This window comes from Nilaparvata lugens, chromosome 1 (genome assembly GCF_014356525.2).
Source record: "Nilaparvata lugens isolate BPH chromosome 1, ASM1435652v1, whole genome shotgun sequence".
Lineage (NCBI taxonomy): Eukaryota > Metazoa > Arthropoda > Insecta > Hemiptera > Delphacidae > Nilaparvata > Nilaparvata lugens.
Window position 1 is genome coordinate 92,137,228 of NC_052504.1, and position 19,948 is coordinate 92,157,175.

At 35.0% G+C, this 19,948-nt stretch overlaps 1 protein-coding gene across 2 annotated transcripts in view; it reads left to right on the forward strand.

The window, feature by feature from the left end:
- LOC111055460 (melanotransferrin) overlaps positions 1 to 19,716 on the forward strand; it is a 39,112-nt gene extending 19,396 nt beyond the window's left edge. Inside the window, exons 8-16 of one of the 2 annotated variants that reach the window (XM_039419614.1) lie at positions 2,563 to 2,796; positions 3,879 to 4,043; positions 5,499 to 5,587; positions 6,653 to 6,819; positions 8,385 to 8,651; positions 12,965 to 13,108; positions 15,548 to 15,719; positions 18,475 to 18,771; positions 18,847 to 19,716. In XM_039419614.1, the coding sequence (XP_039275548.1) occupies positions 2,563 to 2,796; positions 3,879 to 4,043; positions 5,499 to 5,587; positions 6,653 to 6,819; positions 8,385 to 8,651; positions 12,965 to 13,108; positions 15,548 to 15,719; positions 18,475 to 18,724 (1,488 nt within the window). In that variant the 3' untranslated portion in view covers positions 18,725 to 18,771; positions 18,847 to 19,716. Of the gene's footprint in view, positions 1 to 2,562; positions 2,797 to 3,878; positions 4,044 to 5,498; positions 5,588 to 6,652; positions 6,820 to 8,384; positions 8,652 to 12,964; positions 13,109 to 15,547; positions 15,720 to 18,474 lie in introns of both variants that reach the window. The other variant, XM_039419613.1, reaches the window with a different exon arrangement.
- Positions 19,717 to 19,948: the final 232 nt, after the last annotated feature.

A 19,948-nucleotide genomic window follows, 5' to 3' on the forward strand; every position in this document is an offset into this window, starting at 1 on the left:
ATCATGCTCTTGAAAAGTACTATTTGATCCATAAAATCAAACTTCAAACAATCCAACCTTAGAATGGAATGAAAATTCTCAAATACTCTTTCTAAATGTTGCATAAGATTACCGGAATCTATAGTAGAAGGCAATGATAACACAGAGAATCGGCAACTCTGTTCTTCTATCATTTCCGCTAACTCTTACGTAAATCTCAATCTAGGACTGTAATTTTTCACACTAGCTCTCTAAATGTATATTTTCTCTCTTTAATGCAAGTGAAAATGATAATTGATTCTATATTTATTTATTTATGTAACAAACGATGTGAAAACATTGATAGATAAAATATTAAGGCAGTATGTTTTTCTCCTGACCGAAAACTACACAGCAAAGAAATTGGAAATATACAGTGTATATGTAGGCATTTTAGACTCATGAGCTATATATTTGTTGTGTATCTGCCATACGCTAAATAATAATAAGGCAGTACTATCTATGTTATACTTCTATCTTTGGTTTTGAAGCATCTAAATTTAAAATCTTCTTTGTGAAAATAATTAAGAACTGAAAATTTTGTGAAGTGAACAACTACAACACAACACTAAGGGCCGTTTTCCGAGCTCGGGATTTGGCTAAGTTCTAGACTTTAAACAGCTGGAGTAAGAAAATTGGCTTTCCGAAACGGGGCGTAGTCGTAGTCAATGTCAAAGTCACGTTTGAATTAAATTTCAAAAAACTAGAAAATTAAACACAAAATAAAATAAAGAGAAAGTAGTGTAAAGTTTCAGCTGTTTTGAATTATTTAGAAATGTTTAATTTCGTCAAGGAAAAACGTTTCCGATTATAGAAATGAGAAAATAAAAACTGCGACTACGCCCCGTTTTGGAAAGCTAATTTTCTGACTTCAGCTGTTTAAAGTCTAGAAATTAACTAAATCCCGAGCTCTGAAACCGGCCCTTAACCTATTTCGGACTATGTGCAACCATATCTAAATTTGGGAGAGGAATAGCACAAGGCTACTTTATTTTTTCTCTCCCTATCATTTTTGATGATGTACTTATTGTATTAATCAATAAATAATAAAATAAATAGTTATTTGTATATCTAGAGTGAAAAGTACTACTTTTTCTCCCTGTGGGAAAAAGTTTGAAGCCCGAGGCGAAGCCGAGGGCAGCAATTTTCCTGAGGGAGAAATAGTTATTTGTGCATCTAGGGACTAAAGTGCAACTTTTTCTCCCTGAGGGAAACTGTTGTCGCCCGATGGCGTAGCCGAGGGCGACAATTTCCCTGAGGGAGAATAAGTACTTTAGTCCCGTGATGCACACAACATTTTTCCTCCACCTACACCAATACCTATAACAATGAATAATTTTACTACATCTTCACGCTTTCACACTATTTTTTTAATATATGAGTTGGTAACAGTGACTGCTGTGGCTGCTATAGTGAGCAGACGTGCAACGAAGCACAACGCGCTAATTATTATTCATTATAGACCCATGTTAATCTTATGGGTTTATTTTTACTCCCTTGGGAGTAAAAGTGATAACTTTTCCCGCTGGGAATTATTTTTAGTCCCATGGGAGGAAAAGTAGTACTTTAGTATTCGATTCCAGGGTGTAAAATGAGACTTTTGATAGTAGGTGGAGGAAAAAGTATTTTTCGCTCGTGATGTACACAACATTTTTCCTCCATCTACATTTTTTTATAGAAACTGCAAATAAAATCATTCTAATAATTTACGTATTGGTGACAATGATTCCTAACAACATAACCTAAATCTAAAACCTAAAAACCGGTCGTCTGATTGGCACTGCCGATTGCGCTATCTATGGGCAAAAGTTGTAACAATTATATCAGCTGGGCAGCTACCAAAAATGGCTGACTCCAGATCACGCGGTTCAGATTTGAATTGCAGATCAAAAATATTATTTTGTTGGCTGGTATTTTGAATAGAATAAAATATTTTAAAAATTGTATAAATTTTTATCGTCTACTAATATTAAGAATATAATAATTATCATACAAACATATATTTCATGAGTTGATCAAATTTCTGGTTGTGGTATTGAATTCAGTTGACTCAATGACAGACACCTCTATTATGCTTTCTCATCTGAGCTTAGACCTTCTAACCTATTACAATGTAAGTTTCAAAATAGAGATGCTCCCCATGTTATTTAAATGGAGTCACTTTTCCTCCCTAGGGAGTTTTTCTGTTTTTTAGTACCGAGAGCGAAAAAGTGACACTTTAGTGTTAGGTTTCAGGGAGTAAAGTAAGTACTTTAGACAGTAGGTGGAGGAAAAATTATTTTGTGTTATTTTTTCTTGCAAATCTAAGTGATGACACAGTCAAAAAATAGGTTTAGTTAGGTTATGTTTCCTTCACTTGTCCAATTTACATTGTAAACACAAAAAAATTAGATTAAACATTTGATTTGATTCTTGCAGACAAGATTTCCCTTTAGCAAACGGTATTGAATTCAATGATCTGTAACATAATTTGTGTAAAGGAGTTTGTCATGTAAGTGATGTCATTGAATAAAACTTGATTTGATTTACTTGAATGATTTGCAGAAAGCGATACAACTGTACGGATCGCCGGCACCAAACGTAACGTTTCCAACAACGACGTCCAGCTACAATGGTTTCAACGCTTACAATGATTACTCCTCGTCTTCAACGACTCCACCCAGCTTCTCACCATACACCGAGGCCAATGTCCTGCCATTCGTCAACACAACCGACCATTTGTTCCATCTGTTCGAGTCGGCTCCACGCTACGGCTACAGGCACAGTCTACTAATTCAGGTATCCTTCACACTAAACCCATCCATGCTAGATTCGCACACATCAGTGACCGGCACTGTGAAATAGTTATTTGTGCAACTAGTGCGCAAAGTGACAGTTTGCTGCACCGAAAGAAACGTTTACGCCCGAGCCGTAGGCGAGGGCGGAATGGTTTCTTGAGTGCAGCAGAGGAACTTTGCGCACGTATATAAACGTAAATTTTTCCTACAGTTACCATTGAATATGAAAAGTGGGTAATTATGGGTAAAATTCCCTGAAATTCATCAAATGTTTTTCTGTGTAATTTTATTATTAATAAAAACCTTAATTTATTTAAAATTGAATAATGTAGTACTAAATGAATGAAGGCGGCTGTCACTCATGTGGTGGCTGTCGCTGTCATCCACTGTTGTCCACTGCCTTCATATTATTATAACGTGCACCACAACACTATACCACAGTTACCAACTTAATTTTGATTTTGCTGCACTGGTGCTCCATATAACCCACCAACTATTTTGTGTTGCCATGTTGCAAATCTGGAGTGCAGAAAAAATTTTTCCCGCACTAGAGCGGAAAAGTGATTCTTTGCGATCTGTAATCAGTGCAGGAATGGCCACTTTCCAAGGTAACTGTAGGAAAATATCATTTAAGACGTGATGATGCGTCAAACATAATTTTCCTATCCCGTACGTGTATAAGCCAGTTCTTTACTCTATTATAGTATAGATTATATGATAATTTAAATTACTGCACACATTTATTTATTTGTTGACTAATGTAATTCCATAACGATTTCACAATTTGTTATGAATTAATCTGATTAATTGATCTGTAATATCATTTGTATAATGGAATTTGTCATGTAAGTGATATCATTGAATAAAACTTGATTTGATAATTCAATTTTTGAAATAAATACATGCGCATTCATAATTTTATTATGAATTGATTTTTCATTTTCATTTCAATTATCGTCATTTTCTGAAACACTGCACTTTTGATATTATTATCGATTGTTCGTTATCGTTCCATAATCGTAATGAATTGATTTGAGCTGTCTATTTGACGTTGATACATACTGTTGATGTAATTGCTTGCAGGACTCGGCAATCGATTTGAAGGCCCTCGATGAGACAAGGCAAACGTACGCCGGCTACCTTGGCCGGTCCCTGGACACCATTCTGTCGGTGCGCCAGTGTCCCGTCAACCGCATGACGCTTTGCGTCACCTCTGACGCTGAATTCGACAAGTGCGTCAAAATGAAAGTGAGTACACATTCAACAGTTAAATTCAAATTCAAATTCCATACTCATAAATTGGTATAAATAAATCAAACAAAGCTGGGCCTTAGTACACTCAACAATAAATTTTCCACTTTTCGACCGAATTTGACTCATGATGCATGATTTTGGACCGCCTTGATGAGCCGAGAGGAGTGTAGTACGATGAAATCTGAACAGTGGGTCAGAAGTTATAAGTGTTTGAAATTTTGATCCTTGAGGTGTCCTTAAGCGCGCCTCTCCACTAGGAAATACTGAAATGAAGTGCATCTAACGGGTGATTCTCATAGAACATAATCTCATGAACTTATGTCATTGTGCGAAATATCAATGTGAAGACTATGTAGTTGGTGATGATGGTTGGAGCTAAAAATTAGGTGTTTTCCACAATACAAGGAGCATTATTGTCAGATGTACCTGGGAATCTATATGAGATAGAGCGCTCTACCTGATCTCAGATTGTAGAGCACAAAAATACGCCCAGAGGGATTTTGAATTATACATCTAAATGGTAACAATCCGAAGATATTCTTGATCAAAAACTAAAATTCATCATAATTGATTGTTTCTTTAAATTTCACTCATTTTAAAAAAATCATAACTCAGTACTTAATGGAGATAGAGAGTTCTGAATGAACTCATTTTATTCAGAATTTCATAATCTAGAAAAAAGGCGAGAGCAAATTTTTCTGTCCGATTACGAGATTTGGCAGAAATAGCTGAAAACTGGAAAATGAACCGAAAATACGAGGTTTTGGGCCACCCTGTATCTAGCTCAAGGAAATTTTGCATGAAGAAATTGGTTCTGGACTTCTCTTATGTACCCAAATAATATATTAAAAAATCAGAATTACAATATAAATTGCATGCACCAATGTATATAGTGACTGGACTAATTCAGTTTCTAGTATTTTGCTAAACACTATAATTCTGTAGGAAAAAATATTTTTACAATTCCAATTGCTAATAACACATCATTCCAAATGTATAATGTTCAATCCACAATGATAACAGCTAAAATTAAATTTGAAAATTGGTGAATTAGAACCCCACAAAATGACGATTTTGCAATGCATCACGGGATTGTGTCATGACCTGTATTTATAGACCTTGATAGGCTCGAACTTAGACCAGTTATAGAACTGGTTTCTATAACTGGTCTAAGAGCTCGAATGCTAGCTAGCGCTACCACGGAGAAAATGTGAACTTTCTCTGCCACCAGAAATCGCATAAGTTGATTCTTTAGCCAACTTCTGAACCCCTAGGAATCTATGGATTAAGTTAACTTGTTATGACACACAATAAGCTTCGGTTGACGTGTGAGGTTCTTGGATCCTTTGGATCTTTGAATCCGTCCCTTCAAAACATAAGTTAACTTTAATTTTTCTGTTGACGAAAACCTTGGAAATAAAAGAATGTATGAAAATATTCCTATTCCAGGCTGCTCTGAAAGCTCAACTTTTGGCGCCAGAGATGTTTTGCTACAAGGGTCACAGTCAAATACATTGTATGCAAGCCATCAGAAGTGGGTAAGTTGTGGAACAGTGTTTTTATCTATAAATGTATTTTATGCATTGATCATACAATTAAAATTATAATAAATTATTTCCAATAAAGTGAATAAATTTTTAATTTTTAAGAAAAAACTGTATTTTATGAATGCAATTTTATGAAGTCAATACTTTGTAACGTAGAGCATATATTTGGCAGTTTTCGGAAATTTGTTATACTAATCGATAAATCATTACTCTACAGTCAAGGAATAGTTGTTCAAATCTACTGTAATGAATCTATTATGATTCAAATTATCTATAAAAACTATTATTTTCTACTATTAGAAAGTAATAGTTATTCAAATCTACTCTAATGAATCTATTATAATAGTTGATTGAAGTAAAGGCTTACTTATGTTAAAATACATCAATCAATTTGTTTCTAACTTTAGATTTATCTTACTATATAGCGAATTTACTAGAATGTTTTTCATCAAAATTTTAGATGTTTATACTTTATTAAGAGATGCTTATACCTGTTTAAGAATAGAGTAGTCTGGATTAACTCTACTAGACACTGCCCTATCGGGAGTTAGAAACTCTAAAACATTTTTTGTTGCGCTGCCCCATGTATAGAGGATGTAGAATTCAATTTTTGGATATATATTGTCGTAATATAGTGAATAATGAGGACAGGTTAATGGTATTACTGTCGAATCTGACGGAGGAAAAAATAAACAAAGTTTTCATTTATGTGGTTAAAGCATTAGAATTAAGACAAATGATATGTGATCTGATTTGAGAGTTATCAGATGCTATTTTTATTATCATAGGAGATATTGTATTATAACCTTTACCATCAAAATTGTGTTATATATTGTTTTGTAGAGAGTGTATTATTTTACTATGTTGGTTGGCTCAACTCTATTTGTATGATTACTGTGAACAAATAAATTGATGATGATGATTTGTATTGTAATTTATAATCTGTATTGTAATTGTTTTTGATGAATAAACTTGATTTGATTATTATTATATATTAGTATAAGATAGGTCAGTCCCTAGATAATAGACTGATTATTATGATTATTCACTTTACAGGAATGCTGACGTTTCGGTATTTGATGCTGGAGATATTTACACTGCTGGACTGAAGTATGACCTTATTCCGTTCATAGCTGAAGTTTACAATTTGGGAAAGCCTGAATACTATGTAGTCGCTGTAGCTAAGGAGGAGGACCCAACAACTGAACTGACTTATCTGAAAGGTAAAGGATTTTCATTTCCGAATTCAATTTTGACTAATAACTTGATCTTGATTAAATATAATTTGTTCTCAATTTTTCTACTATAATGAAAGTAGATATCAAGTACATTAAAGAGTATTTACTCTTCATTGAGCACTTCACTGGTACAATAATCACATAGATACATACATTAGTGTACTGATGAGAAGATTCGTAGTTTTTCAGCGCGGGGGCTTATGGAGGTAGATGAAAGCCAAATGCGCATGCCTGACTGATGAATTCCTAATTAGCAAATTAGGAATCGTTAATTGGCAAATCGACTAATTAGAAAATCCTAATTTCTAATTAGCAAATCCTCATTTAATTTCCTTATTAGCAAATCGGCTGAACGATGTTGAATGATAAATGCTGAAGCATTAATATGTATTGAAAGCCAGTGTTTTGTTATGCGTATCAAATTTTTGATACATAACAATATGATTTATTCATACATGAAATAATGAAACGGAGTGAAAAGAATGTATCATAGTACCAAGCAGTTTGATACACTTTATATCATTAATAGTGCTGCTTGCAAGGTGGCTTGGCTCAAATAGCTGGTTGGCTAATGTTATTGCTATGCATTGTAGCATCTTGATGCTGTGGAAGGGGTAAATCAGCCCAAGGATTTTCCTTGAGTCCGGAACTGTAGATTTATGATACATAGCTATGTTTTGTGACTATATAGTTTTGATTGTTAGCATGTATCATTTCACTTTAAGCTCTGTTTTTTACTTTCCTTGCCCTATTACCATAGGTAAGGAAAGTATTTCTTTCCGAAAACATAAGGTACCCCAATTTCTAAATTTCTATACGTTTCAAGGTCCAAAAAGTGGTTTTTGGGTATTGGTATGTATGCGTGTGTGTGTATGAGTGTATGTGTGTCTGTGTACACGATATCTCATATCTCAATTAACGGAATGACTTGAAATTTGGAACTTAAGGTCCTTACACTATAAGGATCCGATACGAACAATTTCGATCAAATGCAATTCAAGATGGCGGCTAAAATGGCGAAAATGTTCTCAAAAACAGGGTTTTTCGCGATTTTCTCGAAAACGGCCCCAACGATTTCGATCAAATTTATACCTAATATAGTCTAATATAAGCTCTATCAACTGCCACTCGTCCCATATCTTTAAAAATTTCAGGAGGCCCGCTTCATCTATGCAGAATTCGATTATAGATTCCCAATTATCAGGTTTCAGATACAATTTAAACAAAAACTTTTAAGTGGAAAAGATTGAGCATGAAAATCTCTGCAATTAATGTTCATTAATATTTACACCTAAAATTGAAATTCGAGAAAATGTGATTATTTAATTGCAAACTGTTGGCAACTGTTGATTCTATTAAATGATTCACTATGAAGAGATAGCAGACCTCGTATGTCTCCAGCGTTATTGTCCTGTCACCAGCTGGCTCAGATCTTTGAATAGTAGACTTGAGATGCGCGTGAACACTAGCGTCAGGTGATAAATTTTCATAACGGCAAGTGCATCACACCAGATTTTTGACAATATAGTTGTGTTTGTTGGTGTTGGTAGGCAAGAACACGTGTCACTCGGGCATCAACACGGCGGCCGGGTGGATCATCCCTTTGGCCTACCTGATCTCGAACGGGTGGATGCGCTCGTACGGCTGCGACTCGATCAAGGCGGCCGCCGAGTACTTCACCAAGTCGTGCGTTCCGGGAGCCATCAGCACCGAGTACAACACCGGAGTGCCCTACGACAACATGTGCCACCTCTGTCACGGCACCAGTTTCCGCTACTGTCGGCGCGACGCCTCTGAGGATTACTACGGCTTCACTGGTCAGCGAAACTATATATAGTCGTATGGTCAGGGGTATGGCTAGAGTAGGGAGTGAAAAAACTGTTCTTTTTGTATATCATGCTTATTTTCTGTCAGTTATGAGATATGGAGTTATTTTTTGGGGAAAAAGTATAGAGAATAATGGAATATTCATACTGCAGAAGAAAGCCATTAGGATAATTTATAAGATTAATACAATGCGCTCTTGCAGACCTTATTTTAAAGAAAAGAGATTGCTGACGGCTCCTGCTATTTATATATTAGATTTAGCAATCTTCGTTTTTAAAAATAGACGAATGTATGAGGAGAACCAGGGGAGTCATCCCCATAATACTCGATTTAGAGGTTTTGTTTACCCACATCACAGACTAAGCCTGCTGGAGAGTGGCCCGTTTTATATGGGAATGAAAATATATTTAATTCAATCCCATCTCACATAAGAAAAATTGATGGCTTGAAGAAGGAGTTCAAAAAAACACTCAGGGAATTCCTTATTGTATTGTGTCCGTACAGGTTAGCAGACTTCCTTGTTGAATAGTGTTTGATTGATGTATGTTGTGTGGGATCTGTAGTGTTGAAATAGGAGGGATGGTAGATATTAGATTAAACTTTGACGTGTCATATACTGCGGGATCGTTGCTCCCTTAATGCAGTTCAGTAATTGTGACGAACAAGTAAACCAAAACTAAACTAAACTAACTAAAAAAACATAGTAAAACATATTTCCTCACTAGAAAAGAGTCGTCAAGAAAAATTGAAATTATATGCTTGCCAGTTGAGTAGCTTTGTCAATAAATAAATAAAATGAAAATAAAGTTACATGAAAACACGATATAAACGTTTAGATTGGCACTTACAGGTCACTCAGCCACTGGAGAGCATCTGGACTAAAGCTGGGCTTAGACGCTCAAGCCATTTGCGCAAACTGGCTTGCGCAAGCCAAATTTGCGCAAACGAGCGAAATAAAATTCTTCTGTTCACACGCTCAGTTCAGTTTGTGCAATTTGCCTTGTGAATTTCACTGATACTAACCTAAAAACCAGAAGTGCTATCAGTAGCAGTTATCTATGGAAGCAGTAGCTATCCAAATCAGTTTTGATCTATATCAGATTGTTATCCCGATCACTCATAGTATCCATATAATCACTCCATAGTCTCCCTGTCAGCTTCTTGGTCAACTGATCGCATTTTTTCTATTAGGGCATCATAAGCATGAGATTTAGCCTAGCGATCACTGAATTCTTTGGACTAAATTTGCCATAGACAAGGAAAAGATTTATAAACTTCTATTAAATCACTCAGGAAATCTTTTTATTGTCATATTTACGGTATTAATTATTATTATTATTATTATTATTATTATTATTATTATTATTATTATTATAATTTTATGGCCTTCATTGGACCACTGTAGTCAGTATCTTCCACCTTTACTCCGTCCTCTCTCAGCCCAATATTTCTTCATTCGTTCAGAAATTAATTTCCTTTCCTCGTCCGAAATCACTCTTCCCATTCTGTGTCTGACTTTGATCTGCAGTCTGGTCTGTTTGTCCTTCAGGAGACGATTATTAATTATTATGATATACTAATATTTTAGACACTATTAATAATTATGAAACACTTGAGAACTTAACACTAATATATTTAGCATGAAAACTTTAATAGGTAATAATGAATAAAAATCACGAGACAGACAAACTAGAGGTTCAGTTGTGGTTAAGATTCGCGTGCGCATGCGCGAAAACGTACTTTTGACCTGCCAGTTTGCGCAAATGGCTTGAGCAGTGTTTAAACGCTCATTCCAATACTCCAACCGCAAGCCGATTTTCTGTCAGAACAGAATTTGCTCAAGCCAGATTTTTTGGCTTGCGCAAGCCTCAAGCCACCGTTCACACATACAAATTCAACTGCGCAAACTGGCTTGCGCAAGCCAGTTTGCACAAATGGCTTGAGCGTCTAAACCCGGCTTAAGAGTGAGGAGACCTGCAGCCCCAGTTGGGAACCTGTATAGTCAGCAAAACTCATTTCATTGCTTCTTATGCATGGGAGTGGCTACTGTGACTATATTATTATAGTTATGACTAACTTGTAGTGATGTACTTTGTATTCTACATATAATTTTTAGTATTTTATATTTTTTGTGTATAAAAATCATATAAATTCACCACTCATAGCATCTGTTGTGGTGTGGTGTAGCTCTACAGTAGTATTTAATTGTTACTGGAATTCAATTTTATTTTTAATTTATAAAATAGAGTTAGTACCCTTCTTTGAAATTAATAAAATAATAGATTAGAATTACAAATTATAACAACTAGTTTCAGTGATTCGCACTATCTTCAGCTTTTAAAAATAAATTTTAAATAAACGATTTACTAATAGTTTTGTCATTAAGCTAGGTTTACACTATGTACGTAGTAGCTACATGTAGCTCAGCCACAGAATATACAGAATGGAAACTTGTAATCAATCGCCTATCTAACCAATGCTTTTTACATGACGCCAATACTAAACACGTCACGTGACCTTGGGAAGTTCCAATCCTGGTCTTCTGATTGGCTCGTAGCAGTGAACCAGATCAATTGATCCGGATCATTAGAGTGATCCAAACCTACCATCAATACTATTACAATGCGGCGCTTCCTAACAAGATGGCGGATTTTAGCGTCAGGGTACTAGCCAAGTTTCCGTACTGTATGTATACTGTGGCTCAGCTATATATCTCTGCTACAAGTTCAAAAATTGACATCTGCTATATAGCAGTTTTAAGCCTATTTTCTCAGCTATATAGCAGAAAATGAGCTATCCAAAATTTTCGGTAAACATCAAAGAGCGACTCAGCCATATGTAGCTCTGCTACATATCAATTTTTGTTTATAGCAGAGCTATAGTGAGTTCCACGTTATAATGACAGTATTTGATCAACTTTGGTTTTGCTATCCTTGTCTATCATTCGACAAAGCCGGTGGTACTATCCTTTTCTAGATCCACAACAATGCCAATTAAGTTTTTGACAGTGTAGAAATATAATTAATCAATGGAGAGAATCGGCATCGCTATTCTTCTATCTTTATCCACTGCCATTATAACGTGAACCTTACTATAGATGTAGCTGCTCTGTCCTTGAAGGAAGGCTGCCGCAGCTGTTTACTGCTGTTTGCAGCTGTTTAGTGCCTGCTGGGTTTACACCAGATATACTGTACTCATTTGTTGTCAGAGTGCTAGTAGGCTACTGAGCATCGCGAGCATTTCTTTTTGATTTATCAATAATTATTGTGCAATGATGGAGAGTGAATCTGACTGGAATAGAGACAAAACTATCCAATATCATGTTTCTCTTCTCTGCGCTGAAAATATCACAGTAGCTGCGGCGAAAGCAGCGGCTGCTGCAAGAACTACCTTCTTCGTCATCAGAGCTATATGTAGCTCTGCTACAAGTAATGGCATCAAAGTTAACTACAGTAGAGCTACATATAGCTCTGCTACATAAAATTAGCGTTAAATCTACTTATAGCAGAGCTACATCTAACAGAGCTATATGTAGCTGAAAGAGCTATATGTAGCTCAAATTTTATATAACTCTGCTATATAGCAGAGCTATCTATATAGCTCTTCAGCTACATAGTTTAAACATAGCTTTAATAATATCATTTTTAAGGCTGTGCAAAGGCTAAAAGTAAACTTTCTACTGGTGATATTTTTCAAACATTTCTATTAGTATATCATCAAGCTATAAAAATGTAAAAGCTTTCTCAGGAAAACATTTTTTTTCATCATAACTTTTTGAGATATGAGCGCCCAAAGTTTAAATCTTTGGGACAGAACATTTCAAATTCGGTAAGAGATAAATCCATGAGATTTAGACGAAATTCTTCATGGTATTGTTGATTGAATAAAACAAAAATTCTCTGAAATATCAATTTTTGAGAAAGTTATTCATGCAATTTACTAAAAATGACCAACAATAACTTTTAGTTGAGTTACAACTTTCTCTTGTATGTTAGTAATAAAACCTTAAAAGCCTCTAAAATTGAAATAAATATATAGATCAACATGCAATTTCTCTTTCATGTGTGATTTTCCATATATGCTTTGTGAGTTGATGAATTTTCATCAAATGTCTGCTATTGAAGAAGTAGGATGAATGTGATACTTAATTTTTACTGCAATTAATTTCTACATCTTCAACCCCAAGTTGCAGAAAGTTCATTGGCGCACCAAAGTTAGTTCTATTTTTATTTGACGTTTAATTGGTCCTTTATGACGTCTATGTTTTATGGTTTTATAAATGCATTTTTGTGTAAATGTTTAGGCGCTTTCCGATGCTTGGTTGAGGGCGGAGGTGACGTGGCGTTTGTGAAGCACACCACCGTGATGGAGAACACTGACGGCAAGCGGAAGGAATGGTGGGCCAGAAACACACTCAATGAAGACTTCGAATTGCTCTGCCCGGATGGTAAGATCTTCTCCACTTATCTTCTTATCTTTTTCCACTGTCATTATAACGTGGACCTCACGTTTTCAATTGCCAGATAGTTTTTCTACAATGTCAAAATTTAATTTAATTAGAAAAATATTTAATCTCAATTTTCATGAAATTTCATTAATTCATCATTGAAAAACATATTAATCTTATCTTCTTCTTCTTTCATTCAAGGTTTAGGCTCTTGCCTGGCCCGACTCACAACAGTATATATCTAAAAACTAATCTTATTATACTCTCAAACATTACAGCTTTTCAATGGGCCCGTTCAGGGGAACATGAAATGTGGTAAATTGTCCGATTCACAATTTACCCTGTAAAAAGTTCCGCGTCCCATGGGAAGAATTTTGACAGATTCTGTACCAGTACCAAATTCCTGCACCACAGTTGAAGCCTGGTAAATTGTGACAGTTCAAATTTGAAGAGCTCTCATTGGTCGATTGAATTGTAGTCGGCTTGCTCTCTGCGCTTGCGCTGATAGCTTGTTTCAAGTTTCAAGTTCTATTGTTTGCATCAGCAATACAACATAATAAAAAACATCTCATCAGATACCTATAACTAACAATTTAAAGATACTAGGCACTTCAGAAAGGTTAATTTGGCACTATACAGATACCTATAACAATTTAAAGATACTAGGCACTTCAGAAAGGTTAATTTGGCACTATATCATAATGTATCAATAATACAGTAGAAATTAACTTTAAACTTATAAGTACACAACTCATATCAACATTTTGGAATGATGTAACTGATGATGGAAATGAATCTTAACATTTTATGTGAGAACCGATGCAAACAAAAATTCTATTCACAAAAGAGCTTCCGCAAAGCCCTTGTCTGTTGCATAATGGGACATAATATGGAAAATATGAGACACATACACACACGCATTCGCACAGTCATCAATATTCGACAATTAACATAAGAGCATTCCCCTTATTACATATATCTCATAGTGATATAAACTTCATGTGAACAGTAGGGAGGAAGCCACCATCTATAAATCGACCAATAGGTATTTTAAGGCAGAAAAGAGAATTTAAGACAGAAGAGAGAAGAAGAAGAAAAATGTTTAGGTTTCATGACAATTTATATACTTAGCTTACCACTCTGAAGAAGTTTTCAATTTCCAAAGGTGAATGAAGCCATAGCCAACACTTTGTTTTACGGATGATGTTAAATAATTGGCCGACGGATTTTTTCCCTTAAACCAGAATTAAAGGTTCAATATAAAAACGTTTAGTAAGCTCTAAATTACCGTAATTGAATTCTTATTATGATAAACTCATGATAGTTCTCTGTTTTTGAAAAACAAATTTCATTGATTTTGGAACAGCATAACAGTTTTCATAAAAGGACAAATAGAATGAGTGAGCCTCAAATATTAATATAAAAAAGTTTAGTAAGCTAGTTATGAATTGATTGAATTCTTATTATTATAAACTCATAATAGTTCTCTGTTTTTTGGAAAGCAGATTTTATATATTGTGGAACAGCATAACATTTTTCATGAAAGTACTTGAGGAAAAATAGAATGAGTGAGCCTCAAATATTCAATATGTTTAAACTTAAATTTAATAAGAAAATCTGTAATATTAATCAATAAATGAATTGTTTGCAAATTTTCAGCTTCCTTAATTCCTCAGGAAGGATATTGTAGAATTTTGGTCCCAGAAAAATGAAACATCTTTGAAAGGTGGTACAGTTGGGTTTGGGAAATCTCGCCAGCACTTGTTACATTTGTTTACCATAGCAAAGCCATAGAATACATAACCAATTATGTTTGATAACCATTCCTTAAATGAATTTTTCTCTATAGAAATTTTAAGAGTAATAGAGTGAAAGAAATGCACACTTTTCTAGACGGTAAGTTTGTAAAGCAGCCTTTGTTTATTTACGCAGCTAGTAAACGACACATTTTGGTGTAAATCAACTTCATAAGTGTGCGCCAAAACCTTGAACCATCGATTTTTAAATGGCGTTCCATGGGAACATATTGCATCAGTCACGTGATTGAACAATTTACTATTGGAACTAGAACAATTTTGTATTTGCAGACCGTGCCCAATATTAGAGTAAAATTTCATGTGATTGTTCCTAACATGCTCCAGATATATAGTCCACTCACTATTTACATTGGTGCTTGCAATTCATATTATAGTTCTGATTTTTCAAATATATTGTTTGGATACATAAGAGAAGTCCAGACCCAATTTTCCAAGTTAAATTTCCTTGTAATTATTATTTATTATTAATTATTTTCCATCTGTAAATTTATTTGTGCTAGGTACAGTATGTCCCAAAATGTTGTTTTTTTGTTCAATTTCCAGGTTTAATTTCGTTTATTTTTGACTCAAAACGTCGTATTTTTTGTTCATTTTCCAGTTTTAATTTCGTTTATTTTTGCAGGCACAAGGTCGGTTATGCATGACTTCAAGCGTTGTAACCTGGGAAAGGCGAAAGCCAATGCCATCGTAACACGAGGAGGGGAGGCCTACAATCACACTGAACTCAACGCCTACATCAACCTCTTCATTTATGCTCAACAATTCTATGGAAGGAAAGACCAGAATGATTTCAGGTAATGTATCAAGTTTTTATCAAATTAACACAGTAGGAAGGAAAGATGGTGATCACTCGCTAAAAACTACAGAACGCTGTCCGTTTTAACATCGTCGCCGCTGTATCCTTAATTTTCTCTGATCTGCATATCCCTCCAAGTCGGATGTTGTATCTAATACAGTTAATCAGTTAATACAGTTAATACAGTTGTATCATAACAGTTGTTAGAAATTTATCGATCAACTGCATTATTGTCGAATGCATTGCATTATGGCGAAACTCCATTCATAACGACTTATCTTGCCCAGATTTGTAAGATTTACAAACAACATAAATCTTTAAAATAAACTCGCGCTCATTCTTAGAAAAAACCATTTCTGAAACAACGTAACAAGACGAGGGCTGAAACAGCATTAAAGAAAGACACAATACTTCACATAGTTGCTTATGAAGACATTTCGAGTTGCAATGACTATTGAATGTGAAGTATTGTGAAGAATATTCGAGTTGAATGTGAAGTATTGTGACTAAACGTGACTAGTCTTGTCTTGTCTTGACTAACTGGTGTGTGCCCACCCTAAGGCTAGACGCACACCAGTTAGTCAAGACAAGACAAGACATGATCAGTCACGTTTAGTCACAATACTTCACATAGTTGCTTATGGAGTCATGTCTAATTGCAATGACTAATCAAATCAATGTGTGTTGCGTCATAAACAATTATGTGAAGTATTGTGACTAAACGTGTCTGATCATGTCTTGTCTTGTCTTGACCAACTGGTGTGCGCCGAGCCTAACTTGTTTGCATTTGATACAAGACTAATAATAATAAAAAAGTACAATAAAAATAATCATAATATAAATAATTGACCGAACGTAGTGAGGTCTATGTTTCAACTCGATTTGCTATTGTCTGTCTGTATGTAACGCGATTACGGCCAAACGCGTTGATAGAATTCTTTTTAATTGCGCGTCGATGTATACACAAGGTTTTTTGAAATTTTGCATGTTAAGGATAATATGAAAAGAAAATGAATTCCTCCATACTCTGATATCACACTATATATATCATCTACTTTGAAGATAGGATCAATCAGACTATAGAATCTTTCATAATCAATCAGCTGACAAGTGGATTATTCATTGAATGCATTACGCAGATGTTTGGCCGTGTCTATTTCTATAAGGTACGGTAGGGTTTCAATATTTTCATGATGCCCATGACGTGCCCATCAGAATCAATATTCTCACATTTGAAAAACAAATTTAATAGGTGATTGAAAATAAAATAAAAAATGATTAAATGAACTAAATAATGCTGAAGAAATTATAATATTCTTGATTGAATAAAATTAATTTTATATCAGATGGAAAGATTATCACGGAACTGGATAAAATAAAATAAAAAATGATTAAATGAACTAAATAATGCTAAAGAAATTATAATATTCTTGATTGAAAAAAATTAACTTTATATCAGACTAGCCGTCAGGCTCGCTTCGCTCGCCATATCCGTCTAGCCAGGGGGCTCCGCCCCCTGGACCCCCGACTGGATCGTCCAAGAATGAGATCAGCAGGCTCGCTTCGCTGGCCTGCATTTTTTCATTTTTATCATATTATATTAGGACAATCCAGTCGGGGGTCCAGACTAAACGTCTAGCTAAACAGATATGGCGAGCGAAGCGAGCCTGACGGCTGGTAATATAATATTCCCAGGATTGAAGTAGCAGTGCCCAATCAATTTTTCCGCGATAAATGCATTTAAATCTTCAACTTGGTGCCAACCTAACAAAATCAACTCAACTTATGCCAACCTGACAAAATTATTAATTTAGTTGCCAGTTAACAACTGTTTCGAAGAGGTACTCTATCTAGATTATAGTTCTATAGTAACATATGATATGGAAATTTCAATTCTAATTAAGAGATTGGGAGAAGAAGAATATACATGCTAAAAGACGAACTTTAAACCCTTATTATGACGGCTAGTCTGATATAAAGTTAATTTTTTTCAATCAAGAATATTATAATTTCTTTAGCATTATTTAGTTCATTTAATCATTTTTTATTTTATTTTATCCAGTTCCGTGAATTATTTCCGCAACCCTTAGAGTTGAAATATTGCCAAAAGATTTCTTAGTGCGCCTCTAAAGGGCCAACTGAACATACCTACCAAATAAGAACATTTTTGGTCCGGTAGATTTTTAGTTATGCGAGTGAGTGAGTGAGTGCCATTTCGCTTTTATATATATTCAGATGGAAAGATTATCACGGAACTGGATAAATTATTATATGGGATACAAATTCAAACGTGAACTGAGTTTATGAACATAAGTGATTTTTGATCTTGTTGAAAACGAATAACAGTTTTTAAGAGTAAATTATGATTCTACTGTGAATAATTGTGATTCAACTGAATCAACAGGTGACATCAGATACTTGTGGATGAGAAAACTGCGTGAGGTCTACTATTCACAGAAACATAGGTTATATCAATATCAGTATTAACACACATCCAGATAAAAATTTGAAGACATTTTAAATTTATTTCACATTCAAAAAAGTACATAATTTACGTTCACAAATGTTCAGATTACAAAATATTACATTCTATTCTTAACTCTCTTATAACACAATTTTTCCTATTGAAAATCACACTCATATCAGACTTTACACAACCTTACATATATTATATTATATTTATCACAATCTAAATTTTTATTTATTTTATTTATATATTTATTTATTTTTCTTTATATTTTTAATAATTGCAGCTTCAGCATGTTCTACTCTCCGCCGCCACACAGCGACCTGATCTTCCAGGACGCGGCCCAACAGCTGCAGGTGATCAAGCCATCGGAACGCTACTACTCCACCTACCTGGGCAAGGACTTTATGCGAGCGAAGCGTGTTGTCGACTGCCACGCCGGCGTACAAGCCACGTCGGCCTCCTCTCTGCTCACCGTGCTCGCCACTCTGCTCACCAGTGTTGTCGCCTTCCTGCTCGGACGCGGCGTTTTCTGATTCGATCTGTTGGTGCCGTTGCCCTGAGATTGAACGCTTGCGATTAGGTTGCCGTGCTCGAAAACACGCTGGTGTGAACGGGCAGATAGACTTGTAATTTTAGCATATTTGGTTGCGATTAGGTTGCTGTGTTCGAAAACACGCTGGTGTGAACGGGCAGGTAGACTTGTAATTTTGGCGTATTTGTGACGAAAATAACACTTTGTAAGACTAGGTTTTCTGATTCGATCTGATGGTGCCGTTGTCCTGAGATTGAACGCTTGCGATTGGGTTGCGAACACGCTGGTGTAAACGGGCTGATAAACTTGTAATTTTGGCGTACTTGTGACGAAGATAACACTTTGTAAGACTAGGTTTTCTGATTCGATCTGTTGGTGCCGTGAGTTTGAAAACTCAGGGGGCGTTCACATTAGCCGACTTTACTTGAATTCAAGTTCTGTGTAAAATGAATGTATTTTGAAACTTGAAGACAAGTTTGCAAGAACAAAGCCTTTAATCTATGAGCCCTTGATGGAGCGTTTTCATTAGTCAATTTCCATATAAAATGAATGTATTTTGCAAACAAAAGACATGTTTACAAACTTTACAATCCACTATACTAATGTAGACCTTTCTTCAAGTTTTGTAGACTGTGAACATGTTTGAATTTTGGTTTCAACTTGAATCTTGAAGGTACAATCCAACCTACAAATGGAAAAATAGATAAAACAGTTGTCAGTCAATGTAGAATGTGTAAAAACAACTGAATATAAACGTCAGGGTGCGTACAGACTGTCGCTTTGCTCCGCAATCGAACGTCACTCGAGCAGATCGATTGATGATCGGAGGTGGAGCAGGAGTGGAACGCGAACAGAGCGTGTAACAGAGCTCGAGCTTGGCAAGTTCCTAGGTCGAACTAACCAATTGTTGCGCATGCGCGGTCAAGGTTTTTGTTGGATCAGTTACGATCTCTGTGTTAGCATATAAAATTAATTATTAAATAATTAAAATTAAATCATTTAAAATTATAAAAACATTTTTAATAATAGGTACCAGCATATTAGAATTTAGAAGAAAGAAGTCAAACACCTTTTCACCTTCCAAAGCATTGACAGACATAGCTTTTTTGTAATAAAACATCAACATAAATGCAACAAACATAATAATTATCATCAATTTATAAACATAATTAATACACATAATGTATAATTATGCTACCCAGCATAATATAGGTAGTCAAAATTA